Source organism: Strigops habroptila, chromosome 3 (assembly GCF_004027225.2).
Source record: "Strigops habroptila isolate Jane chromosome 3, bStrHab1.2.pri, whole genome shotgun sequence".
Taxonomy (NCBI): Eukaryota; Metazoa; Chordata; class Aves; order Psittaciformes; family Psittacidae; genus Strigops; species Strigops habroptila.
The window spans coordinates 23,541,631-23,564,477 of NC_044279.2; the positions used below are offsets into that span (position 1 = coordinate 23,541,631).

Sequence of the window (22,847 nt, forward strand, 5' to 3'; positions counted from 1 at the left end):
ATTATCACACGTAATTAAGGGAAGATTATAAACAGTTTAGCAAGTGATGAAATGCTTAGTCATTGCTATGCTGATGTCAGTTTTTTCCTATCTTGGAATTCATACATTCAAAAACTGATGCGGCTCATCATGTAATAAAAGGTAAATAGCTACATAATAAATAAATAAAATACTTTTTCTTGTTCCAGTTTCACTATCTAATCACTATGTACAGTTGCAATATAGAGCATCACATCAAGAAGTGGGTATGAGTTTTGGTTCAGTCCCTGCTGGCACTTTAATTGTAATATATGTAAACATCATAATAAATATAGATAAATACTAAAATCTGCACAATATTTGAGAGAGCATTTATAATGACCATTTGTTGCCTCAAAGACCTATGACACCATCAGAATTCCTTTTCTTCTAGACAGGCCTGAAATACCTGGCTAATAATTGGAATAGTTGTTACAACCTCTGTCTGGACATTGTGAACTCCTTTCCACCTGATTTTTACATTAGAGAGGAAAGCTGTCCAAGGAGACTAGTATTTTCTTACTTTTAGCATTAAAAGCTCTCTCAGTAATGCTGGAGAAGCTCAAAGGAAGAATAACTTCTGTTCATAAAGTAAATTGGAAAACAAAATTCATTTACCTGGCCTTTTTGCCTATCTAACATCTATCTCGTTAAACTGTAAATTCATTTCTTTCAGAAAACCAATGCCTGTTTCTCCTTTATTTAAATGCACATTGCAGGGAGAGCTCTGTTTGAATGGCCCACACCTATAAAGAGTAGATGAAGACAGGCTCAAAGAGACAAGGTGACTAGAGAGACAATCCACCTAATAAATGAGCATTCTTGCCTTTCCTGGATATTAATAATAATAATAATTTTGATTTTAATCAGTTTTTGAATCCGTTATGGAATCTTAAACAATACAAGTCTTGATGTTGTCTCCACTGTTGTCTTCTAAGTTCACTGGAGCTCGTTCATTTGAGTATATTTTCTTGTGCTAAAGTCTCCTCTCAAAGAATGGCTTTTCTTCAAGTTCTGTTTCTTTGTCATTCTAGTGGTTCTTAACACTGAGTGGCCCTTCTTTGCCTACTGAACATCAGGTTAGGCACACCTAGATCAGTATCTTTGGACCTGTTGCTGATCCAGTGCTCAAATGATTGGCACAGCTAGTTCCTGTAGTGGTCTTGATGATCAGGAATAGGATGGGAGGATGAGGACACCAGAGGCCACCTCATGCTGAAATCAGATACTAGCCAGAAGCATTCTCTTGCAGCAGGGCTTTCTGGCACTTCTCACAACACTACGTTCGTTTGCAAACCTTGACTGAACAGTTTTTTACTTTCATCCAGACGTTACCCGTCTTGTCAGTGCATCAATTTTGGATCCTGGTTTATCCTTTCCATCCCCATCGCAGTTATTATTCTGCTGCTCTCCTGGATCTGGCTCCAGTGGATTTTCCTTGGGTTTGAGTAAGTAAATGTTGTAATCAATAAAACTAAAGCTTGATGATATAAGAAGAACTTTGTACCAGGAGTAAATATTACATCTAAGTTTAACAGGCTCAATAGGAAGATAATGCAGCAACGGTGATTTTGCATCCTTGATTAGTATGGCTGAGTCTCTGGATGAGACAAGAATTTTTTAAAATAAAGATCCTTGACTATTCAGCCCAATGTGAAAGGTCTATATCACAAATGAAGATAGCCAATCTTTTAGAATATACACACATCATCATTAACAGTGTACATGTGCAAGACAGAATAATACTGAAATTTTATGTATTTTGGTCTAAGACTGCAACATTTATAGCCAGGATGTTGCTCTTCCCTGCAGCCAGTTCAAGGGATTGGCTTGAATACTTGAGCAATATCTGTTTTAGAAACTGGATGACTATATGTGTAAATATGAAGTAAAAAACTTCCACTTTTCCAAAATTTATATGTGGCTGTATGATGTTGGCCTTTTTTTCTCCACAGAACTTGTACTTTTAAGGTTTTGTAGAGGTCAATACTTTTTTGGGGCTGATTCTTCAAAGTCTTGTTCTCCATGGGTTCACTAACATCTGCAAAGATAATAGTGGGGACACCCATCTTCCACAATTACATAGTTACTTACGGTGCAAGAGATGAAGACTGAGACTGTCTGCTCTTAAGCAGACTTAAAATCATCCCACTCTTACCACTGTATGAGCAAACATTTATGGTTTCAATTTTCTTGTTTGTTTTCATAGTGTTCTTTTTAATGATGTTATGTAAGGGTCTTATTCAAGAATAAAAACATAGCTTGTAGCAAATAGACTGCTGATCAGTAGGCAGGCTACTAGTGTGATACAGACTTTTTCATTACAAAACTAAGTAAAGCAAAGTCATAAATGACTTTCATTAAATAGCCAGGTTATGTGTTTCATTGTTTCAATTAGTTCCCATGATTAAAGTTTCATCCTTCCTGGGCAAATGAGCTAGTCAATAACAGGACACATTTGTTGCTGCCTCTGTCAATCTCCCACTGGTCTTCTTTGTCAATTAATTCCAATGTGCTCAGTTTGGTGTGTGATAATTAAATGGGAGATAATGCATTGTAAAGTGACAATTTTGCTTTTGTAAAGTGAAGTGTTGTTTGTAAAGGAAAGTTTGGACTTTGGTTTTTTTTTTTGTGTACACTGTTAATTCATCACTCAATATTGCTGATCTACATACCAGTTTTAAAAACATGCTCAAGTGTGGCAAGAAGAAAACAGCTAGAGAAGAGGCCTCAGCACAGGTGATTCAGAAGGAGTACAAGAAGCTTGGACCAATAAGGTATATCAAAGTATACATCTGAGAACAAAAGTGAGTAAATTCAAGTGTGAATTCAGGAAAAATTATAACCCATTCTGTTTATGTTATAGCTACCCAGAAATTGTTACACTTGTCCTATTCATCCTAATGACCCTACTGTGGTTCACCAGAGACCCTGGCTTCCTCCCAGGATGGTCTTCACTTTTCCCAAAGTAAGTAATCTTTCTGATACACCAACAAGAACCGTACTGTGTCTTAACTACATACCTTTTTCTTCTCAATTAAAAAAAAACAAACAAAAAACCAACCAAAACTCAAACAAAACCAAACAAAAATAGTTTCAATACTTCAGAAATATTCCAGGTTAAAGTTGTTGAAAGCCTTTGTAGTGTATACAGAATAGATAAACTCCAGCAACTTCATAGATGTATGTGTATAATATCTGAAATGTACTGAACTCATTACAAGATAAAGTGCCTCCTAAAAGGGACTATGTCTGGGTTCTAGACTTGATCCAGTGAGAGAGAACGCATGATGGTTGATGTTATAGTATCCTATTTCCTTACTAAATCTGCAATTTCAAGAATAAATCTGGTTACAATGTTTTGACCCACAGCCCTTAGCGACAGCCACACTTGTACACACACAGGGAAACATCCCCTGTTTAGAGTTGACATTAAAGTTGACAGATCTAATTAATGATATAAATTACTATCTGCTCATTCATAACTCTCTCAATGTCACAGAAAAAAGACAGGAACAATTCAGGAACTATTACATTTTTTTGCCCTCTGTTGCAGCTTGGTTACACAGTCCCTTCCTCAGAATCACCTAGACTTTTTTACCCTAAGAAATCAGTCACTCTTGCAAGAACTTATACTACTGTGATATCTCTTGTTCCCTTACTGTAATTACTGTAATTTCAGTTCTTTTCTTCTTTGATAAAGGTCTCACTTGTGCTCTGGAGTACTGGAAAAGAGTTGGAGGTTTGGGACTAGCAGGACTTCATGTTGTTTAGGTCCTTCTGGATTTAATATTTATTGCTGTATGGGTCAAAGGCCAGTGCTGGGCTTGGGTGGTATATTTCCATTTTGTTTTCCTGTGTGCCAGTCATTTCACCAGCATACTTTCGGGGTTTGATCATGGGTCAGTTTATGTGACACCAGGCCTGCTGGAAACAGGCAGGGTATGCATGTCTCAAAGGGGGAGAAGGATCTTGGCATAGGAGTTAGCAGGACTTGATGAAAGAGCTTTAAACTAGATTTGAAGGCAGCAAAACAGGGATAAAACCAGGCTTGCCATAGATAACCCAGGGGGTGGCACACCGGTGTTTGAGGGACAGTATTCTAATGAGGTCCTTCAGTCTGCTGTCTCAATGGACGTAGGGGATGGAGATCCGTGCAACAGCAAAGACACAGGAGTTATTGACGTGTTAGAAACCACAGAAGCGCCTGAAAATGGTCATGTAAAAATTAGGGCTTCTCCCCCCAAAAAGGTAGTGGAATCAATAGGAAGTGTTACTTTGCCCTTCCAGAGGGCAGACTTTGGCCTATTTAGGAGCCCAGTTGACAAAGTCCCTTTAAAGGCAGCCCTGAAGGGCAAAGGAGCCCAGCAACAATGGATATTCTTTAAGAAGGAAATCTCCAAGATGCAGGAGCCGGCTGTCCCCATGTGCCAAAAGACAAGTCAGGGGGGAATAAGTCCAGCCTGCCTGGCTAGAGAGCTTTGGCTGGAATTCAGGAAAAAAGAGTTTATGACCTTTGGAAGAAGGGGCAGGAAACTCAGGAGGGCTTACAAGAATGTCATGAGGTTAGGCAGGGAGACAAATAGAAGGGGCAAAGCCCAGCTAGACCTTAATCTGGCTACTGCCATAAAAGACGATAAAAAGATGTTTCTATAATTACATTAACAACAACAGGAGGGCTAAGGAGAATCTCCATCCTTTATTGGATGTGGTGGGGGGAAACACAGTGACAAAGGATGAGGAAAAGGCCGAGGTACTTAAGGCATTCCTTGCCTCACTCTTCAAGACTAGTTCTCTTGGTACCCAGACCCCCCTGAGCTGGAAGACAGGGAACAGAAGCAGAATTAAACACCCATAATCCAAGGGGAGATGGTCAGCAACCTGCTACACCATTTAGACACATACAGGTCTATGGGCTGGACAGGATCAACCCAAGTGGACTTCGGGAGCTGGTGCAAGTGCTCACTGAGCTGCTTCCAATCATTTATCAGCTGTTGTGGCTAACTGGAGAGGTCCCAGTTGACAGGAGGTTGGAAGACATGATGCCCATCTGCAAGAAGGGCTGCAAGGAGGATACAGGGAACTACAGGCCTGACAGTCTGACCTTGAATCCTGGGAAGGGTTATGGAGCAGGTAACCTTGAGTGCCATAACACAGCACATACAGGACAACCAGGAGATCAGGCTCAGTCAGCATGGGTTTATGAAACGCAGGCCCTCCTTGACTGACCTGATCTCCTTCTATGACCACGTAATCTGCTGTCGTGGTTTGAGCCCAGCCGGTAACTCAGAACCACACAGCCGCTCGCTCACTTCCCAACCCCCTTCTTCCTCCCCCCGCTCCCGGAGGGATGGGGAGGAGAATGGGAAGAATGTAACTCCCACGGGTTGAGATAAGAGCAGTCCCGCAACTAAGGTATAACACAAAACCACTACTGCTACCACCAATGATAATAACGATTAGTGAAATAACAAGGGGAGAGCATACAATTGCTCACCACCCGCCGACCGATACCCAGCCCGACCCGAGCAGTGATCTGGGCCTTCCGGGTAACTCCCCCCGGTTTATATACTGGGCATGACGTGCTGTGGTATGGAATACCCCTTTGGCCAGTTTGGGTCAGGTGTCCTGTCTCTGCTTCCGCCCGGCTTCCCCTCCTCCCTGGCAAAGCATGAGACTGAGAAAGTCCTTGGTTGGAATAAACATTACTTAGCAACAACTAAAAACATCAGTGTTATCAGCGTTGTTCCCAGGCTGAAAGTTAGAAAACACAGCACTGCACCAGCTACTAAGAAGGAGAAAAATGACTGCTATAGCTGAACCCAGGACAGTATCCACCCCTTATTCCATACCATTCATGTCATGCTCAGATCCCACATCTCTCAGCACGCCATCACCCCTGTCCCATATATATACACATATATATATACACCCACACCCACACACAGAGAAAGATATCATTCCCTAGTCCATGGACCAATCCCTGTAAAATTGCTGAACTCATCCAGTCCATGATGTCAGGCTCCATCTCTTGTAATAGTCTTTCAGGGCAGGAGGGACGGTATGTAGTGTTGGGTTGTGGCCTGCTGATGATACCGCCAAACTCGTCTGGTCACTGCTGAGCTCATCTGGTTTCCTCAAAATTCATTCTTTGTTGAGGTGATGATCGGAGGGAAGTCAGGGTCAATGGCTGGCGACCTGAAGATATCTAGCTGGTGGGCTATAAAAGTGTTATAGAGCAGGCAACAGCGTATAATTGAGTTCATTGGCTGTTTTCCCCCAAAATCAAATCCCCTTGAGGTACACATCGGACTTCCCCATCTTCCCGCATTACCCACCAAGTATACCCAGGTCCCTGAGCAAAAGCAACCCCACGAGTGGGTTTGCCTTTACCTGAAGCAGGAATAACCCAGACTGTCTTCCCCAACAAATTCTTTATGTGCACCACAGGAACTTTATCCCCCTCTACGGTACGTAAAAGTTCTGATTGGGCTGGGCCAGCCCTGTTGGCAGATCCCCTACTGTTAACCAACCAGGTGGCTTTTGGTAAATGTGTATCCCAGTGTTTGAAAGTCCCACCACCCATTGCTCTCAGTGTAGTTTTTAACAGCCCATTGTACCGTTCGATTTTCCCAGAGGCTGGTGCGTGGTAGGGGATGTGGTATACCCACTGAATGCCATGCTCTTTGGCCCAAGTGTCTATGAGGTTGTTCCAGAAATGAGTCCCATTGTCTGACTCAATTCTCTCTGGGGTGCCGTGTCGCCACAAGACTTGTTTCTCAAGGCCCAGGATAGTGTTCCGGGCAGTGGCATGGGACACAGCGTATGTTTCCAGCCAGCCGGTGGTTGCTTCCACCATGGTAAGCACATAGCGCTTGCCTTGACGGGTTGGTGGGAGTGTGATATAGTCAATCTGCCAGGCCTCCCCATACTTGTACTTCAGCCATCGTCGTCCATACCAGAGAGGCTTTAACCGCTTGGCTTGCTTAATTGCAGCACATGTTTCACATTCGTGAATAACCTGGGCAATAGTGTCCATCGTTAAGTCCACCCCTCGATCACGAGCCCATCTATATGTTGCATCTCTGCCTTGATGGCCTGAGGTGTCATGGGCCCACCGGGCTAAAAATAATTCACCCTTATGTTGCCAATCCAAGTCCATTTGAGCCACTTTTATCTTAGCAGCTTTATCCACTTGCTGGTTATTCTGGTGTTCCTCAGTGGCCCGACTCTTGGGTACATGAGCATCTACGTGGCGTACCTTCACCACCAGGTTCTGCACCCGAGCAGCGATATCTTGCCACAATGCAGCAGCCCAGATGGGTTTACTTCTGTGTTGCCAGTTGCTCTGCTTCCATTGCTGCAACCACCCCCACAGGGCGTTTGCCACCATCCATGAGTCAGTGTAGAGATAAAGCACTGGCCATTTTTCTCGTTCAGCAATGTCCAAGGCCAGCTGGATGGCTTTCACCTCTGCAAACTGACTCGATTCACCCTCTCCCTCAGCAGTTTCTGCAACTTGTCGCAGGGGACTCCACACAGCTGCCTTCCATCTCCGATGCTTTCCCACAATACAGCAGGACCCATCAGTAAACAAGGCATATTGCTTTTCACTCTCTGACAGTTCATTATATGGTGGGGCCTCTTCAGCACGCGTCACCTCCTCTTCTGGTGACATCCCAAAATCTTTGCCCTCTGGCCAGTCCATGATGACTTCTAGAATTCCTGGACGACTGGGATTTCCTATTCGAGCTCGTTGTGTAATTAGTGCGGCCCACTTACTCCATGTAGCATCCGTTGCATGATGTGTAGAGGAGACCCTGCCTTTGAACATCCAGCCCAGCACAGGCAACCGGGGTGCCAGGAGGAGCTGCGCTTCAGTTCCAATCACTTCTGAGGCAGCTCGAACCCCTTCATAGGCTGCCAGTATCTCTTTTTCCGTGGGAGTATAGCTGGCCTCGGATCCTTTATATCCCCGACTCCAAAAGCCGAGGGGTCGACCTCGAGTCTCCCCTGGAGCTTTCTGCCAGAGGCTCCAGGTAGGACCATTCTCCCCAGCTGCGGTATAGAGCACATTTTTCACATCTGGCCCGGCCCGGACTGGTCCAAGGGCTACTGCATGAACTATTTCTCGTTTAATTTGTTCAAAGGCTTGTTGTTGCTCAGGGCCCCATTTGAAATCATTCTTCTTCCGGGTCACGTGGTAGAGAGGGCTTACAATCAGACTGTAATTTGGGATGTGCATTCTCCAGAACCCCACAACACCTAAGAAAGCTTGTGTTTCTTTCTTGTTAGTTGGTGGAGACATTGCTGTTATCTTGTTGATCACGTCTGTGGGGATCTGGCGGCGTCCATCTTGCCATTTTATTCCCAAAAATTGAATCTCCTGTGCAGGTCCCTTGACCTTATTCCGTTTTATGGCAAAACCGGCCTTCAGCAGGATTTGGATTATCTTCCTCCCTTTCTCAAAAACTTCTTCTGCTGTATCAGCCCACACGATGATGTCATCAATGTATTGCAGGTGTTCTGGAGCTTGCCCCTGTTCCAGTGCAGTCTGGATCAATCCATGGCAGATGGTGAGGCTGTGTTTCCACCCCTGGGGCAGTCGGTTCCAAGTGTACTGGACGCCCCTCCGAGTGAAAGCAAACTGTGGCCTGCATTCTGCTGCCAAAGGGATTGAGAAAAATGCGTTGGCAATGTCAATTGTGGCATACCACTTGGCTGCCTTTGACTCCAGTTCATACTGAAGTTCTAGCATGTCCGGTACGGCAGCACTCAATGGTGGTGTGACTTCGTTCAGGCCACGATAGTTTACTGTTAATCTCCACTCTCCATTAGACTTTTGCACTGGCCATATGGGGCTATTAAAGGGTGAGCGGGTCCTGCTGATCACTCCTTGGCTCTCCAGTCTGCGGCTCAGCTTATGGATGGGAATCAAGGAGTCTCGGTTGGTGCGATATTGCCGCCGGTGCACTGTTGTGGTCGCAATTGGCACTTGTTGTTCTTCGACCTTCAGCAACCCCACAACAGAAGGATCCTCTGAGAGACCGGGTAAGGTGGACAGCTGCTTAATTTCCTCTGTCTCCAAGGCAGCGATACCAAAAGCCCATCTATACCCTTTTGGGTCTTTGAAATACCCTCTCCTGAGATAGTCTATGCCAAGGATGCATGGAGCCCCTGGACCAGTTACAATGGGGTGCTTTTGCCACTTCCTCCCAGTCAGGCTGATTTCAGCTTCCAGCATAGTTAATGCTTGGGATCCTCCTGTCACTCCAGAAATATAAATGGATTTCACCCCTTGATACGTTGATGGCATCAGAGTACACTGTGCACCGGTATCTACTAGAGCCTTATACTTCTGTGGGACTGATGTGCCAGGCCATCTGATCCACACAGTCCAGTAAACCCGATTATCCCTCTCCTCCACCTGGCTGGAGGCAGGGCCCCTCTAATAGTGATCACAAAATTCTCCACTTCTGTCTTGTAGAAAGGGATTAGTATTCCTTATCACAGGAGCTGGAGTAAAATCAGCTCTTTCACTCCATCTGGGAAACTGCTCGCCAGAGACTGGAGCAGCAGCTTTCCTGGGAGGATCATCCTTGACCATTGTTCTCCTCTTCAGTTCACGCACCCGTTGCTCCAGAGCTGAAGTAGGTTTTCCATCCCACTTTCTCATGTCTTCTCCATGATCCCGCAGGTAAAACCATAGGGTGGCCCGTGGCGTGTACCTCCTATATTTTCTTTCTCGAGCAGTAGGGTGCCTTCTGTTAATAGCTGAGACATGGGTTGGTACGCGTGGGGAGCTGGATAGATCGGATAAATCGTCTCTCAATTGTTTGAACTCCTGGGACAGTTTTTCCACAGCTGAAATGATGGAAGGGGTGAGATTGTCTTTGAACTCTCGGAGTTGACGAATCAGGCAATCCACTGTTGGTGATATTCCGTCATTCCAGGTCATTGATGCCAATGTGTGGGCATATGATGATGGCGCACTCCGTGTAAGTTTCCGCCACATGGGTCGTGTACATTCGACTTCATCTGGATCTACGGATGTGTTCCTGGAATCCGGCCTACGATAGATCATCTCTGTAATGGCTGATTCCCTCAGGGACTGGATGCCTTTCTCTGTCGTGGTCCAGTTGGCTGAGTGATTCGTAATATCGTCTTTGTAGGGAAACCTTTCCTTCACAGCTGCCAGGAGCCGCCTCCAAAGACTGAGGGCTCGCTTCTCTCTTGCAATCGCTTTGTCAATTCCTCCTTCCTTAGCAAGTGATCCCAGCTGCTTGGCTTCCCTACCTTCTAGTTCGTGACCGTCGGCCCCATTGTCCCAGCACCGGAGCAACCAGGTGACAATGTGCTCCCCTGGAAGACGGGTGAAATCTTTTCGCATATTCCGCAGTTCGGTTGAGGTCCGGGGTCGAGAAGTGACCTCTTCTTCTTCTTCCTCTTCCTCTGACCCACGTAGTAGTAACTCTTGTTCAGGTGCTGTTGCATGTAGTAATGGCACTGGGTCTTCATCTTTCTTTGCTTCGCGGATTGCTCTTTGTGCCTTTCGTCTGCTTTTGCTTACAGGGGCAACAGACATTGTCACAAACTGGACATTTGGTTTAGCTGCAGTGTTTGTCACTGTGGTTGGAGTGGCTGCAGTGTCTGCCACTAGGATTGGAGTGGTTGCAATGTCTATTGCTGGGGTTGGTGCAGCTGTTGTGCTTGGGAGTTGAGTAACACCAACAGCTGCATTATCTGTTGCTGTCGGGGTTTGAGTAGCTACTGTGCTTGTCACTGGGGTTGGTGTAGCTGCGGTGCTTGGAGTAGCCATATTGTCTGTTGCTGTCGGGGTTTGAATAGCTACTGTGCATGTCACTGGGGTTGGTGTAGCTGCAGTGCTTGGAGTAGCTATATTGTCTGTTGCTGTCGGGGTTTGAGTAGCTACTGTGCTTGTCACTGGGGTTGGTGTGGCTGTGGTGCTTGGAGTAGCCACATTGTCTGTTGCTGTCGGGGTTTGAGTAGCTGTTGTGCTTGTCACTGGGGTTGGTGTAACTGCTGTATTTGAAGTTGGAGTAGTTGTGTTGTCTGGTGTGGTCAGGGTTTGAGTAGCTGTTGTGCTTGTCACTGGGGTTGATGTAGCTGCTGTACTTGGAGTAGCTGTGTTGACTGTTGTGGTCAGGGTCTGAGTAGCTGCTGTGTTTGTAGTTGGCATAGCTGCGTTGTCTGTTGCTTTGCCATCAGATCCAGAGACATTTTTTTCCCTTTGAAGGTGCTGGATAGTGTTGAGCAGGGCTCTGTAGGCATAGGCCAAGCCCCAGCACGTTGCCATGATTTGTCCCTCTCTGGTATAACCAGGACGACAGCACACCTCGTTTAAGTGTTTTACTAGTTTTTCCGGATGTTGCACTTGTTCAGTGGTGAAGTTCCAAAGCACTGGAGGGGCCCACTGGCCTAGGTACTTGCCCATACTATCCCACACACCCTGCCACTCATAACTGTCCAGCCTCAGGGAAAATCTCCTGGTGGTCCTCCTATATCGTCGTCTAACCCTAGACCAGATTCGAACCTGATACTGCTGAATTTTTGACATTAAACGAAATAGGATGTTCCTACGACGGGATGGCCGTGGGTAAAACACACTCCGTATGTTTGCCAACATGCTGATCCCCAGCACAATCAGCAGGCAGGTTTCAAGGATACTCAAAGGCCATCTAAAACCTTCAGAACTCTCAATTGCTGTTGCAAATAGGCTGGTGGGGGAACGGGGGGTGAAAGAGAATGCTTCCTTCGTAAGGTTACCCCCCGAGGAGAAAAAAAAAGATATGCAATTGCTAAAATATTTCATTATATATCTCCCAATGTATAGTGGTGATGGCCACGCTGGAAGCACAAACCAGACCAGTTTCATGATCAATGAGTCTATTGCATTACAAGTCATTACCATGAAGTACAGTGAAACAAGAACCTTAGCCCAGGCCCCCCAGCCGATAAACACTAAAACAGCAAATAGTGGCTGTAAGTAAGGTACAACATGCTGAAACTCTGAGATCAAGCGCAACACGTCTGAGAGCCAAATAATCACCATTGTGACGAGTAGTAACAATGAATGCTTATCACAAATATGATTAAACACACTCTGGTCAGATCTGTCGTTATCTCAACCTTTCGAGCCCCACGTTGGGCGCCAAAAAGAACTGTCGTGGTTTGAGCCCAGCCGGTAACTCAGAACCACACAGCCGCTCGCTCACTTCCCAACCCCCTTCTTCCTCCCCCCGCTCCCGGAGGGATGGGGAGGAGAATGGGAAGAATGTAACTCCCACGGGTTGAGATAAGAGCAGTCCCGCAACTAAGGTATAACACAAAACCACTACTGCTACCACCAATGATAATAACGATTAGTGAAATAACAAGGGGAGAGCATACAATTGCTCACCACCCGCCGACCGATACCCAGCCCGACCCGAGCAGTGATCTGGGCCTTCCGGGTAACTCCCCCCGGTTTATATACTGGGCATGACGTGCTGTGGTATGGAATACCCCTTTGGCCAGTTTGGGTCAGGTGTCCTGTCTCTGCTTCCGCCCGGCTTCCCCTCCTCCCTGGCAAAGCATGAGACTGAGAAAGTCCTTGGTTGGAATAAACATTACTTAGCAACAACTAAAAACATCAGTGTTATCAGCGTTGTTCCCAGGCTGAAAGTTAGAAAACACAGCACTGCACCAGCTACTAAGAAGGAGAAAAATGACTGCTATAGCTGAACCCAGGACATCTGCTTAGTGGATGAGGGAAAGGATGTGGATGTTGTATACCTAGACTTTAGTAAAGCATTTGACACTGTTTAACACAGCATTCTCCCGGAGAATCTGACTGCTTATGGCTTGGATGGGTGTACTCTTTGCTAGGTAAAAATCTGGCTGGATGGCAGAGCCCAAAGAGTAGTGGTGAATGGAGTTAGACCCAGTTGGTGCTGGCCACAAGTGGTGTTCCCTAGAGCTCAGTATTGGGCACTTTTTATTAATATCTTTTAATATCTTTATCAATGATCTGGACAAGGGGATCGAGTGCATCCTCACTATAAATTCGTGGACGACACCAAGCTGACTGGGAGTGTTGATCTGCTGGAAGGTAGGAAGGCTCTGCAGAGGGATCTGGACAGGCTGGATCAATGGGCTGTGCCAATGGTATGAGGTTCAACAAGGCTCGGTGCCAGGTCCTGCACTTGGGTCACAACAGCCCCATGTAACACTACAGCTTGGGGAAGGTATCCAGCAGAAAAGGATCTGGGGGTGCATGTTGACAGCTTGTGTAGAGGCAGGCAAGAAGACCAACAGCATCCTGACCTGTATCAGAGATAGTGTGGCCAGCAGGGCCGGGGAAGTGATTGTCCCCTTGTACTCAGCACTGGTGAGGCTGCACCTCGAATACCTTGTTCAGTTCTGGGCCCCTCACTACAAAAAAGACATTGAGTTGCTGGAGCAGGTCCAGAGAAGTGTGACGAACCTGGTGAAGGGTCTGGAGAACAAGTCTTAGGAGAAGCAGCTGAGGGAACTGGGGTTGTTTAGCCTGGAGGAAAGGAGGCTCAAGGGAGACCTTATCGCTCTCTCCAACTACCTGAAAGGAGATTGTAGTGAGGCGGGTGCCAGTCTCTTCTCCCAAGAAACAAGTTATAGGGCAAGAGGAAACAGGCCCAAGTTGCACCAGGGAAAGGTTTAGATTGGCTTTGGGAAACATTCCTTCACCAAAAGGGTTGTCAAGCATTGGAACAGGCTTCTCAGAGAGGTTGTAAAGTCACCATCCCTGGAGGTATTTAAAAGATGCGTAGATGTGGCAGTTCAGGACATGGTTTAGTGGTGGACAAGGCAGTGCTAGGTTAATGGTTGGACTCAATAATCTTAAAGGTCTTTTCCAACCTAAATAATTCTATGATTCTATGATAAATATCATGTGAACATGCATCCATAATGCCTCCTTTCTTTAAATATATTCCCACCATTCATACACTCATACACCATCCCCAATGTTCTTCCAAAATGTCTGTCAGGGGATCTTACAAAGAATAGTTTTAGACGTTTAAAGATTTGAATTACAAAGGAAAATATTTTTGCACAGAGATAGCATTAAAAAGTGTTTTAAAAACTAAGATTGTTTAAAAATTATTTGCTATTTATCAAAAAATTGCAAAAGAACATTTTTTTCCCTTATAACAACAGCAGAGCTGATGATCATTGTCTCATATGAAATATTGTATTCTTGAAGGGGTTTTGGAGTGTTGACCTAATCAAGCAATCAGCTATCTAAGCAATCAGTCTGCCTTTGCTTCTCCTTCTGCTTCATATTAACCTGCAGTACTCATTGAGCACTGTTTAATGAGATACACCTTATACTGAAAAACTGACATTGTAAACAAGCTTTCAAATATGGAACTTAAGGCTCAACTAGATTATTTCAGTTCAGAGATTCCCATTTTACTATTAGAAGTTGTCTAGTTACCGTTGTCTGAGGATTATGTTCACTGGCAGGGAAAAGCAGAATATTCTCATAATAAGAGCGGTTACAGGTTCCATACAGGGATGTTACTTTGTGAATTCCTCTAATGTTTTCCTTGGAAGGGAATGCAATCACATGTAATGTCGCATTAGGCTGAATCACATTATAATTTGGGTGAGGTAACCTGAAGAGAAACAAAACTTGTGTCATTCCCTCACAAAACCTTTAAGGGGAAAAAAAGTATTTCTTACTCTTGAGACCTTGCATATTTCTAGACAGCTTTCCTTTATGTGAGGCATATCATTTATGCCTGGCATAAAACCAGACAATTACATTTTTACTTTTATGAGCAATGAAAACTTTTCACCAAGATGCACGATAGGGGTAAGGAGTGGTAGTAAGCTATCTTCTATAAAGAAAACAAAAAAACACGAAAAAGAACTCAAACCCCAGAAGCTGTGTGGCTCTATTGGTGGTAACATTGCACTCATCACCATGATGTCCAAGAGGCTTCAAGCAGTACATGAACTGCAAGTTACATCTTTCACGCACTTGTTCCCTAATACTTCCATGTACAGAATTGTTCAGTGTTTTGAATTTAAGTATACTGATAGGCATGTGCACAACTTCCTTAGGTTTATATTACAGGAAACACCTGTAAGGAAATATCCTTTGCCCTTAGAAATCTGATTTTTTAACAGAAATCTAATAGTACTTACTTTCCACAGGCTCTTATCCCACAGTCTCAAGCCAGCCTCATGGAAATTCTGCACCTGCAGGCATGAGCTTTGTCCTTCTGAAAGCCACGATGTCAGAGCTATGAGTGACCTTGAGACCCTCCTGGACCAGTGAGTGGGTCCTATTAGGTGGGAATAACACCACTCTCAGGGTCTTAAATCAGGCAGGGCCATCAGTTCATTTATTCTAAGATGCTGAAGATCAGAAGAGCTACATTGTTCTCTGTGTTAAGCCCAGTAGAAATTTATTTTACTAGAACATGGATTACTAGAAAGCAACCAGGCTTGATTTCACGGTGGCAACGCACAGGTTCCTCAGATTTTAGAATTTATCACTTTCCTTGATAATCTGTCCTGGTGGATAACCATCTCTGTTGCCAAACTAAACAAGACAGGCTCTCACCTTTTTTCCTGTCTGCATATAGCTTCCAGCTCTCTGATTTTGACTCCTCTGCTGGATTAAAAATCTTTCTGTGATAGGTGCTTTAGAAGGATATACGTATCTGATTTAATTATATTCCATTACAAGCTTTCTTTCAACAAACTGAATGGAATGCTCAGTTTTGCTTCAAGAAAAAACTTCCCATCACTCTCACCATCCATGTTTGTGCTCTCAGCCCCTCGTGTGCATCCTCATAATTTACTAAATAATCCTTTAAAATACAAACACTGACTTTTTTGAAATCCTAGCAGAGGTGTTGTTATTCAGTGAAGATACCTCCCCACTTTTTAAAGGATACTTTTTGAAATGTCAGCCAACTTTTAATCCACATTTGCACTATGTCAGTATTGAGCAGAGCTCATTTTTAATCACTGTTATCAGATGCCTTACAAATATACTTTACCTTAACCAATTAATTTTTCTTAAGAAAATTTTGTAAATTTGTAAATAGACTTTGTAAAAGTCTATTAAAGACTAATCTTTTACTGTCCTGCCCTGAGCCCCTGTTACCTGCCTCTGGAAGCAGACAGCAGGATGTTTTAATAAATGTAGCATAACACTATAGAGAGCAGCACAGGGTAAAGACACCTGTTTCCTCCCCATTTGTTGACAGCACAGGATTACATGCCATTTCTGCTGCAGTAGTTTCCTGCCATGTACTGGCCTGATTCCAGGCTATGGGGTATTATCTTCAATTAGAGGAGTTTCAAGTTGGCCTTTGTCCAGGACTTTATGAATCTCATAAGAAACAGAAAGTTCAACACTGGGCTGCAACTAATTACAGCTGATGTATGCAAGGTGGGCTTCCCTCACACTTCCTCAGATTATTACCTGACTGTATTCTTTAACTTTTCTGCATGTTTTATTCCTTTCCTTACTTCCAGTACAAGGCCAATATGTGCTTTTGCTGACAGTTCTATTCTCTACAATGATCTCATTTGGGAGTATTGTGAGATCTCCTTAATCAACAGTTTTTTGCTTCCTTACAGGACAACCAGTTTTTCAGTGTTACAAGCAGGTAGATGTTATATAAGCAATTGTATTACAGCTTGGATAAATGGACTTTGAAAAATGTTTATCTCAAAATTTGATAATGATTGAACAGCTTCTGTTTGGAATGGGGCCATGTGTGCCTTCGTAATAGTATGACTAATGGTAGGATACTGTGTGTCCCAAGCAGTTTTTCTGAGAATTGTGTTTTGCATCAAGAAAACTAATTTTTTGTGAGTAAAAACTTGCACCTCTCTAGTTCAGCAAGGGGAAGTGCAAAGTCCTGCACTGAGGAGGAGCAGCCCCAGGCACCAGCACACTCTGGGGGACAGCCAGTTGGAACAAAGCTTGGTGGGAAAGGACCTAGGGGTCTTGGTGGACACTGAGTTGCATGTGATATATAAGGTATATATAGGCCAAACTCTCTGCCTTAAGAAACCATAACAAAATAACAACTTGTTTTTTAAAAGTGTTTTCTGTTCTGTGCTAGCAGACAACAGGATGTATTAGAGAACCACTACAACTTCTATGGCAGCTTCATTTACAGCTTTTGTGACAGTGTAAACTATGCTGGTTGTGGTGTCAGTGTGCTATGCATATTAAAGTTTTTTGAATCTCACTAACAATGTTGTTAAAGCAAAGGGATCTCCCAGATCCCATAACATATAACTGGGAGATGATTTTTCCTTTTCAGTGAAACACCCTGGTTTAGTATAAAACCTTAAGTTGATGGGAAAATCTGCCAGGAAGTTATGGTTGGACCTATTGTAGCTGCATATGCAGAAAAACATATGGTATGAGGCTGAGAGGACAAATATATTGGTATATTGGTTCAGGAAAACATGCAGAAGTGCTTACAGAAAATTAAAAAAAAAAAAAAACACAGCTTAAGAAAAGGTTTTAACTTTCTTCATCAAAATTCTTGTTGGTTTGAATGACCATCTTGACTGAAGTAAGACAGACTGGGATATGTCACCACCTAACAGCGTGTAACAGAATCAGATGGATGTGTTAACATGGTCTTAGATCTCAGCTTTGCACTTTATCTGATCTTAGGGCTACTCCGTACAAGTTAGAAGAATATTGGACCAGTTTAAGAAATACTAGTGCAAGCAGTTCTCAAGTAGCAGAAATCACCAAAATAAACATGGAACTTCTGTCTATGACTCTAGTAAGGATGGCCATAGGAGGATGATAATAAAGCTCTGCTGCATTCTCTCAGCTAGAAAACCACCATCTTCTGTGGGTATGCACAGTGCTTTTACAGTCTGTTGGACTGAGTCTATTACAGAGGATATTAAAGTTACTAAATTTGTCATTGAACTGTGAAAATTAGTTGTTTGAGCATCAGCTATTCCCAAATATTCCCCTCCCCCAGCTTATTTCTGTGTGACAAAATAACACATGCTTACTCAAGATGATTATATATGAATGTAGAGGGCTTGAATATAATATTTCTACACATGTGGTGAATTGACCTTGTTTGGCTGCCAGGTGCCCGCCCAGCTGCTCTCTCAGTCCCCTCCTCAATGGGACAGGGGAGAAAATACAGTCAAAAAGCTTGTGGGTCAAGATAAGGACAGGGACACTCCTTACAGGCAAAAGAGACTTGATTTGGGGTCATTTAATTTAATTGCCAATTAAAAATAAAATTGGCTGGCAAGAAACAAAGACAAAAAACAAAATACTTTTTCTCCAGCCCCTTTCTTTCCAGGCTCAACTTTACTCCTTCATTGTGACTCCTCTACCTCTTTCCACTGCTCCAAGTGGCGAAGGGCATGGGAAAAGGTCTGTGGTCAGTCCATATCAGCTGCTTTCTGCCGCTCCATCCTTCTCCTCATTCTATTCTCCTACTCCTCCTGGCTATATATACTTATGTATTTTTCTTCTTGTTAACTTCTCCTTAGGTATAAAGGCTATGCTACGGACTCAACAACTGCCTTAGTGATAGGCCTCCTGTTCTTTATTATTCCAGCAAAAACATTGACTAAGACTTCAAATGGAGAGAACAGTTGAGTATATTTTGATGTGGATATTACTAAAATAAGGTATCTGAAATGCTACCATAAATATAGCTTATTGCACTTGTTAGAGGAATGTTAGATACTAATGTTATAAACTTACTTCAGGATAATATCTTACTGGGATATAAAGCATCCCTGGTCTGGAATTCAGTGTCAACAATTAATATGAGCAGTGGGAGCTAGTATTGTGCAGGAACTTGCTACCTGCAGCCCACCGTCACCAGTGGAAACCATCTTTCCATTGAATGTGATGGTCTTTGAACAGAACTGCATGGGGCAGGGTTAGGTTTATTTTGTTTAAAATGTTGCCACTTATTTAAGGTACCCTATAGAATTTGACATGGTAAATGAGTGCATTCTCATTAAATTTTTCCCTTTCAAGATGGAATTTACCCTGATTAAAGTATACCTCTGGCTTGTCCTCTTTATGCATTCAATTATGCTGCTGAAATCAATGAAATCTGGGGTTTCGCAGAGAATGCAAGATCAGAACCTAAATGAGTCTAAGTGAAACAGCATTTTCTCAGCAATCTGTCTGAACAGCACAGTTTCATTGAGTAAACTCATTGATATCCCACAGCTACCTTCCAAACAGGGAAGAGGGCCAATGCTCTACCAGTGGAAACCACTATAGCTTTATTGTCTTCAGGCTGTGACGGTTTTCACCAGCTAAGGATCTGTTCCAGGAAGTGCAGGTTGTTCACATCGAAGACTTTCTCCATGTTATAATGATGAGATTTTGCCTTTGAATATTTCCCAAGTGCTTCCTTGACACATTGTTTCAAGTTGGTTTTCAATATGTTTTTAAATGTTGTCGGGGGGGTTAATTTGGCTTTTTTTTTTTTTTTTAATTATTTTCTTTTTTTTCTCTAGCTGTTTTTGGTTACGCTCCACTCATTACTTGGAAGGAATTTCAGTCATGCATGCCCTGGGAAATAGCTGTTCTTGTTGGTGGCGGATTTGCTCTGGCAGACGGCTGTGAGGTAATGTGATTTATAGAAGATACTGAACAATTGGCATAACCCACATCAGAAGCCATTCAGACATGCAGTGATTCACAGTTGTTCTCTTCTTTCAGGAAGTTATTCTGTAGCAATATTGAATATAATAAACGTGTTGAATATTCAAGACATGCAGAAAACAGGGTTACAAAAAAAGAGTTTGCTTTGTCTTCAAAGACTGTGCACAATGACGACTACTGTTTGTTATTTAATTTAAACCTGGTTGTGGTAGGTGTTGTGCAGACACAGTGTTGCCAAAGCCTCGTAGTTAATGTCCCATGTCATTGAGGTACCCCCCACATGGAGCCCTACTGGCTACTCCAGTAAATCGAGCAAGTTTGGACCCAAACTCTGTTTATGAAGCCTGATGTATGCATATTACAATTTTCTGATTATGACTCCTCTAAACATCCTCTAAACATCGCAGAGGTGCAACTACAAATAAATGGAATACAGTTTGCATGGGTTCCTATATGACACCACTGAATTAGAAAAATGTGCTCAAAAACATGTGGTAGGAATACAGAAAACATTTCATATTTTTTCTCTTTTACTCAAATAATATTAAGTTCTGCTCAATACTGATACAGTACAAATGAGTAAATTCCTGTTCTATACCATTTATTGAATTTTCTTTTCAGTGTTTTGTAAAACATGATCATGTTATCATATTCTTTATGCAGGTTTCAAAACTTTCTGAGTGGATAGCATCTAAATTGACCCCTCTAGGATCACTCCCCTTGTGGCTGGTTATTCTGATATCATGCCTTATTGTCACTTCAGTGACAGAAGTAGCCAGCAATCCAGCTACCATTACAATATTTTTGCCCATACTATCGCCTTTGGTGAGTATAACACAGGTTGTTTTTAATCAGAATCTGCTCTATCATCCACGTAATAATACAGATGCTTGAAAAGGCAGTTTTAAAAAGTCTTCATAAAATACACCATGCATTATTTTTGCTGTCCTGTGTTGTGCATTGAATATTTGGTTGATTTGGGGCATTCTTACAGAAGATGCTGAAAATTCAGTAAAATTAGCTAAAAATTCAACACTTTAAAATCAACACTGTTATTCCTATTTGTGAATAGTCAAAGCACCTAAAAAAGACAGCTCTCTTAGTGTTTCTTCAGGACCACATCTTCAGTGAAAATAGTTAACACTGCAACTTTCAAGCTGTGCCCAAATTGAAGAGAGCTAATAGAAGTGCTTTATAAGTAATTCTCATTTCTTCTCTCCTTATCTCAATTGTGTCCTGTCTTCTCATCGTCTTTATCAAAACACCGAATACTTTTTTCTTCTTCAAAACTTACTGATCATCTAGTCTGCAGATTTTCCTCTTGGCCAGCCTAGACACATGCTAATGCCCTTTCTCTTACAAAGAAACCTTAGTCCTCGCTTCACTGAATCCCTCCTGTGTATTATACAAAAATTCAACTTTCTCATCTTTCTTGCAGTTTTTTTGTTTCTAGTGCTTGTGCAATGTGCATACTCTTCTCAACAGTCATTTTATGGACTAAACTACAATTAGAAAACATCAGGCATAAATTTAAAGTTCAGTAGCTATTCTGTATTAGAATCACCTTTTGTCCTTTAAAGCATTCCCAGATATAATCTTAAAAGTCGCTTATCAGAAAAGGTTGTTTGTCACTATTTAAACTGGCAGTTCTGTTCACAGTTGACTTGTGTTAATATAATAAGTTTGTATTTATGTATGTCATTTGGCAAATGCGTCCCTTGACAGCTGTTCTGTCTCTCTCATTTTACGATAGGCTGAAGCCATTCATGTGAACCCACTTTTCATTTTGATACCTGGTACCTTGTGTACTTCCTTTGCATTCCTGCTTCCTGTGGCAAACCCAGCTAATGCCATTGTATTTTCATATGGTCATTTAACTGTTATGGACATGGTGAGTTTTAAGCAAAACACCCCGAAGAGGATTTTTAGCATTTAAAAAACTTTTTTCAGCGTCTTGATGCGAGTTTCTGCTTTCTTTTTCCTTTCCTTTAGGTGAAGGCTGGTTTGGGCATTAACATCATCGGAGTTGCTGTAGTTATGCTTGCAATTATGACATGGATAGTACCTATATTCGATCTCTATACTTATCCAAGTTGGGCACCAAACATTCCTTCCACAAATAGCACTGGGCTGTAAAAAAAAGAAAAAGTGGTAGTCCTGAGGATTGGTTTGGATTGTGTTTGTTTCTTTCCTTTTCCCCTGACATGGGGTAAGTCATTTAAAATGCTTTTTGTCACCACAACAATAGGGATCTACATTATTATATATGCCATATTTTCCAGTCCCAGAGACTGATCATTGAGTCTGAGAGTCTAATCAGGGAAAGTGCTAGACTTCTGAAGTTAACATAAACTTACATCGAGTTTCTAATCTAGCTCAGCTAGTCTGAATTTTTATATCTTCATGTTATGAAGGAAAAAATAAATGTGCATAGCCATTATTACTGGCAGTTTGCCCCCATTCTCAGGGTAGTGGAATAATGAGATTTAGATTTTTTTATTTCAAAAACATTTTCTTACTATTACGTTGGTGATATTTAGGGTTTGTCAAAGAACATATTAGTTTTCTGTTTTCTAGCTTCAAACTCTGTTTGAAATGGTGTTGATCACAAAGATCAGGCAGGGGATTTTCTTGAACACATAGTTTACAGACCTGTCAAAAATGCACAGAAAACGGCAAAGTGCATCATGACCAGAGTTACACAGCACATTATCTGTTGAACACCTTGTCATCTGGAAGGAGAATACATAGTTAAGCATACGTGTAGTTTACCTCCTTCAAGGACTTCACTGAAACATGTTGTTGCTGTTGTCATGTGGTATTTTTCTGGATAAACATGTGTTGATAGATTTGAGTTGATCTATATGAATGGAGTCCAAATTATTACCAAACCTCTCTGCCGAAAGTAGAGATATATTCACTTGATAAATGAAAGCACAAGATAGAATGCTGGAGATGTGACACTCAATCCATCAATCAAGACTACAGTGCATCTTCACCAGGAAGCTCATGATCTCTACAGGACAGGTGGCAGTTTAAGCTTACTAGACTGTTAATGTTATAAACACAAAACAGTGCAATGTAGTCAGAAGAGGAGTTTGGAGTTCAAAAATATCTTCAAATAATGATGCTTTATATGGTT

At 42.6% G+C, this 22,847-nt stretch overlaps 1 protein-coding gene across 1 annotated transcript in view; it reads left to right on the forward strand.

Moving 5' to 3' along the window:
- The window catches only part of SLC13A1 (solute carrier family 13 member 1), a 33,659-nt gene extending 11,687 nt beyond the window's left edge, over positions 1–21,972 (forward strand). Inside the window, exons 8-15 of the mRNA XM_030480575.1 lie at positions 1,347–1,466; positions 2,697–2,795; positions 2,885–2,986; positions 18,568–18,671; positions 19,558–19,667; positions 20,369–20,530; positions 21,459–21,596; positions 21,698–21,972. Coding sequence (XP_030336435.1) covers positions 1,347–1,466; positions 2,697–2,795; positions 2,885–2,986; positions 18,568–18,671; positions 19,558–19,667; positions 20,369–20,530; positions 21,459–21,596; positions 21,698–21,841 — 979 coding nt within the window. The 3' untranslated portion in view covers positions 21,842–21,972. The remainder of the gene's footprint in view (positions 1–1,346; positions 1,467–2,696; positions 2,796–2,884; positions 2,987–18,567; positions 18,672–19,557; positions 19,668–20,368; positions 20,531–21,458; positions 21,597–21,697) is intronic.
- The last annotated feature ends 875 nt before the right edge of the window (positions 21,973–22,847 follow it).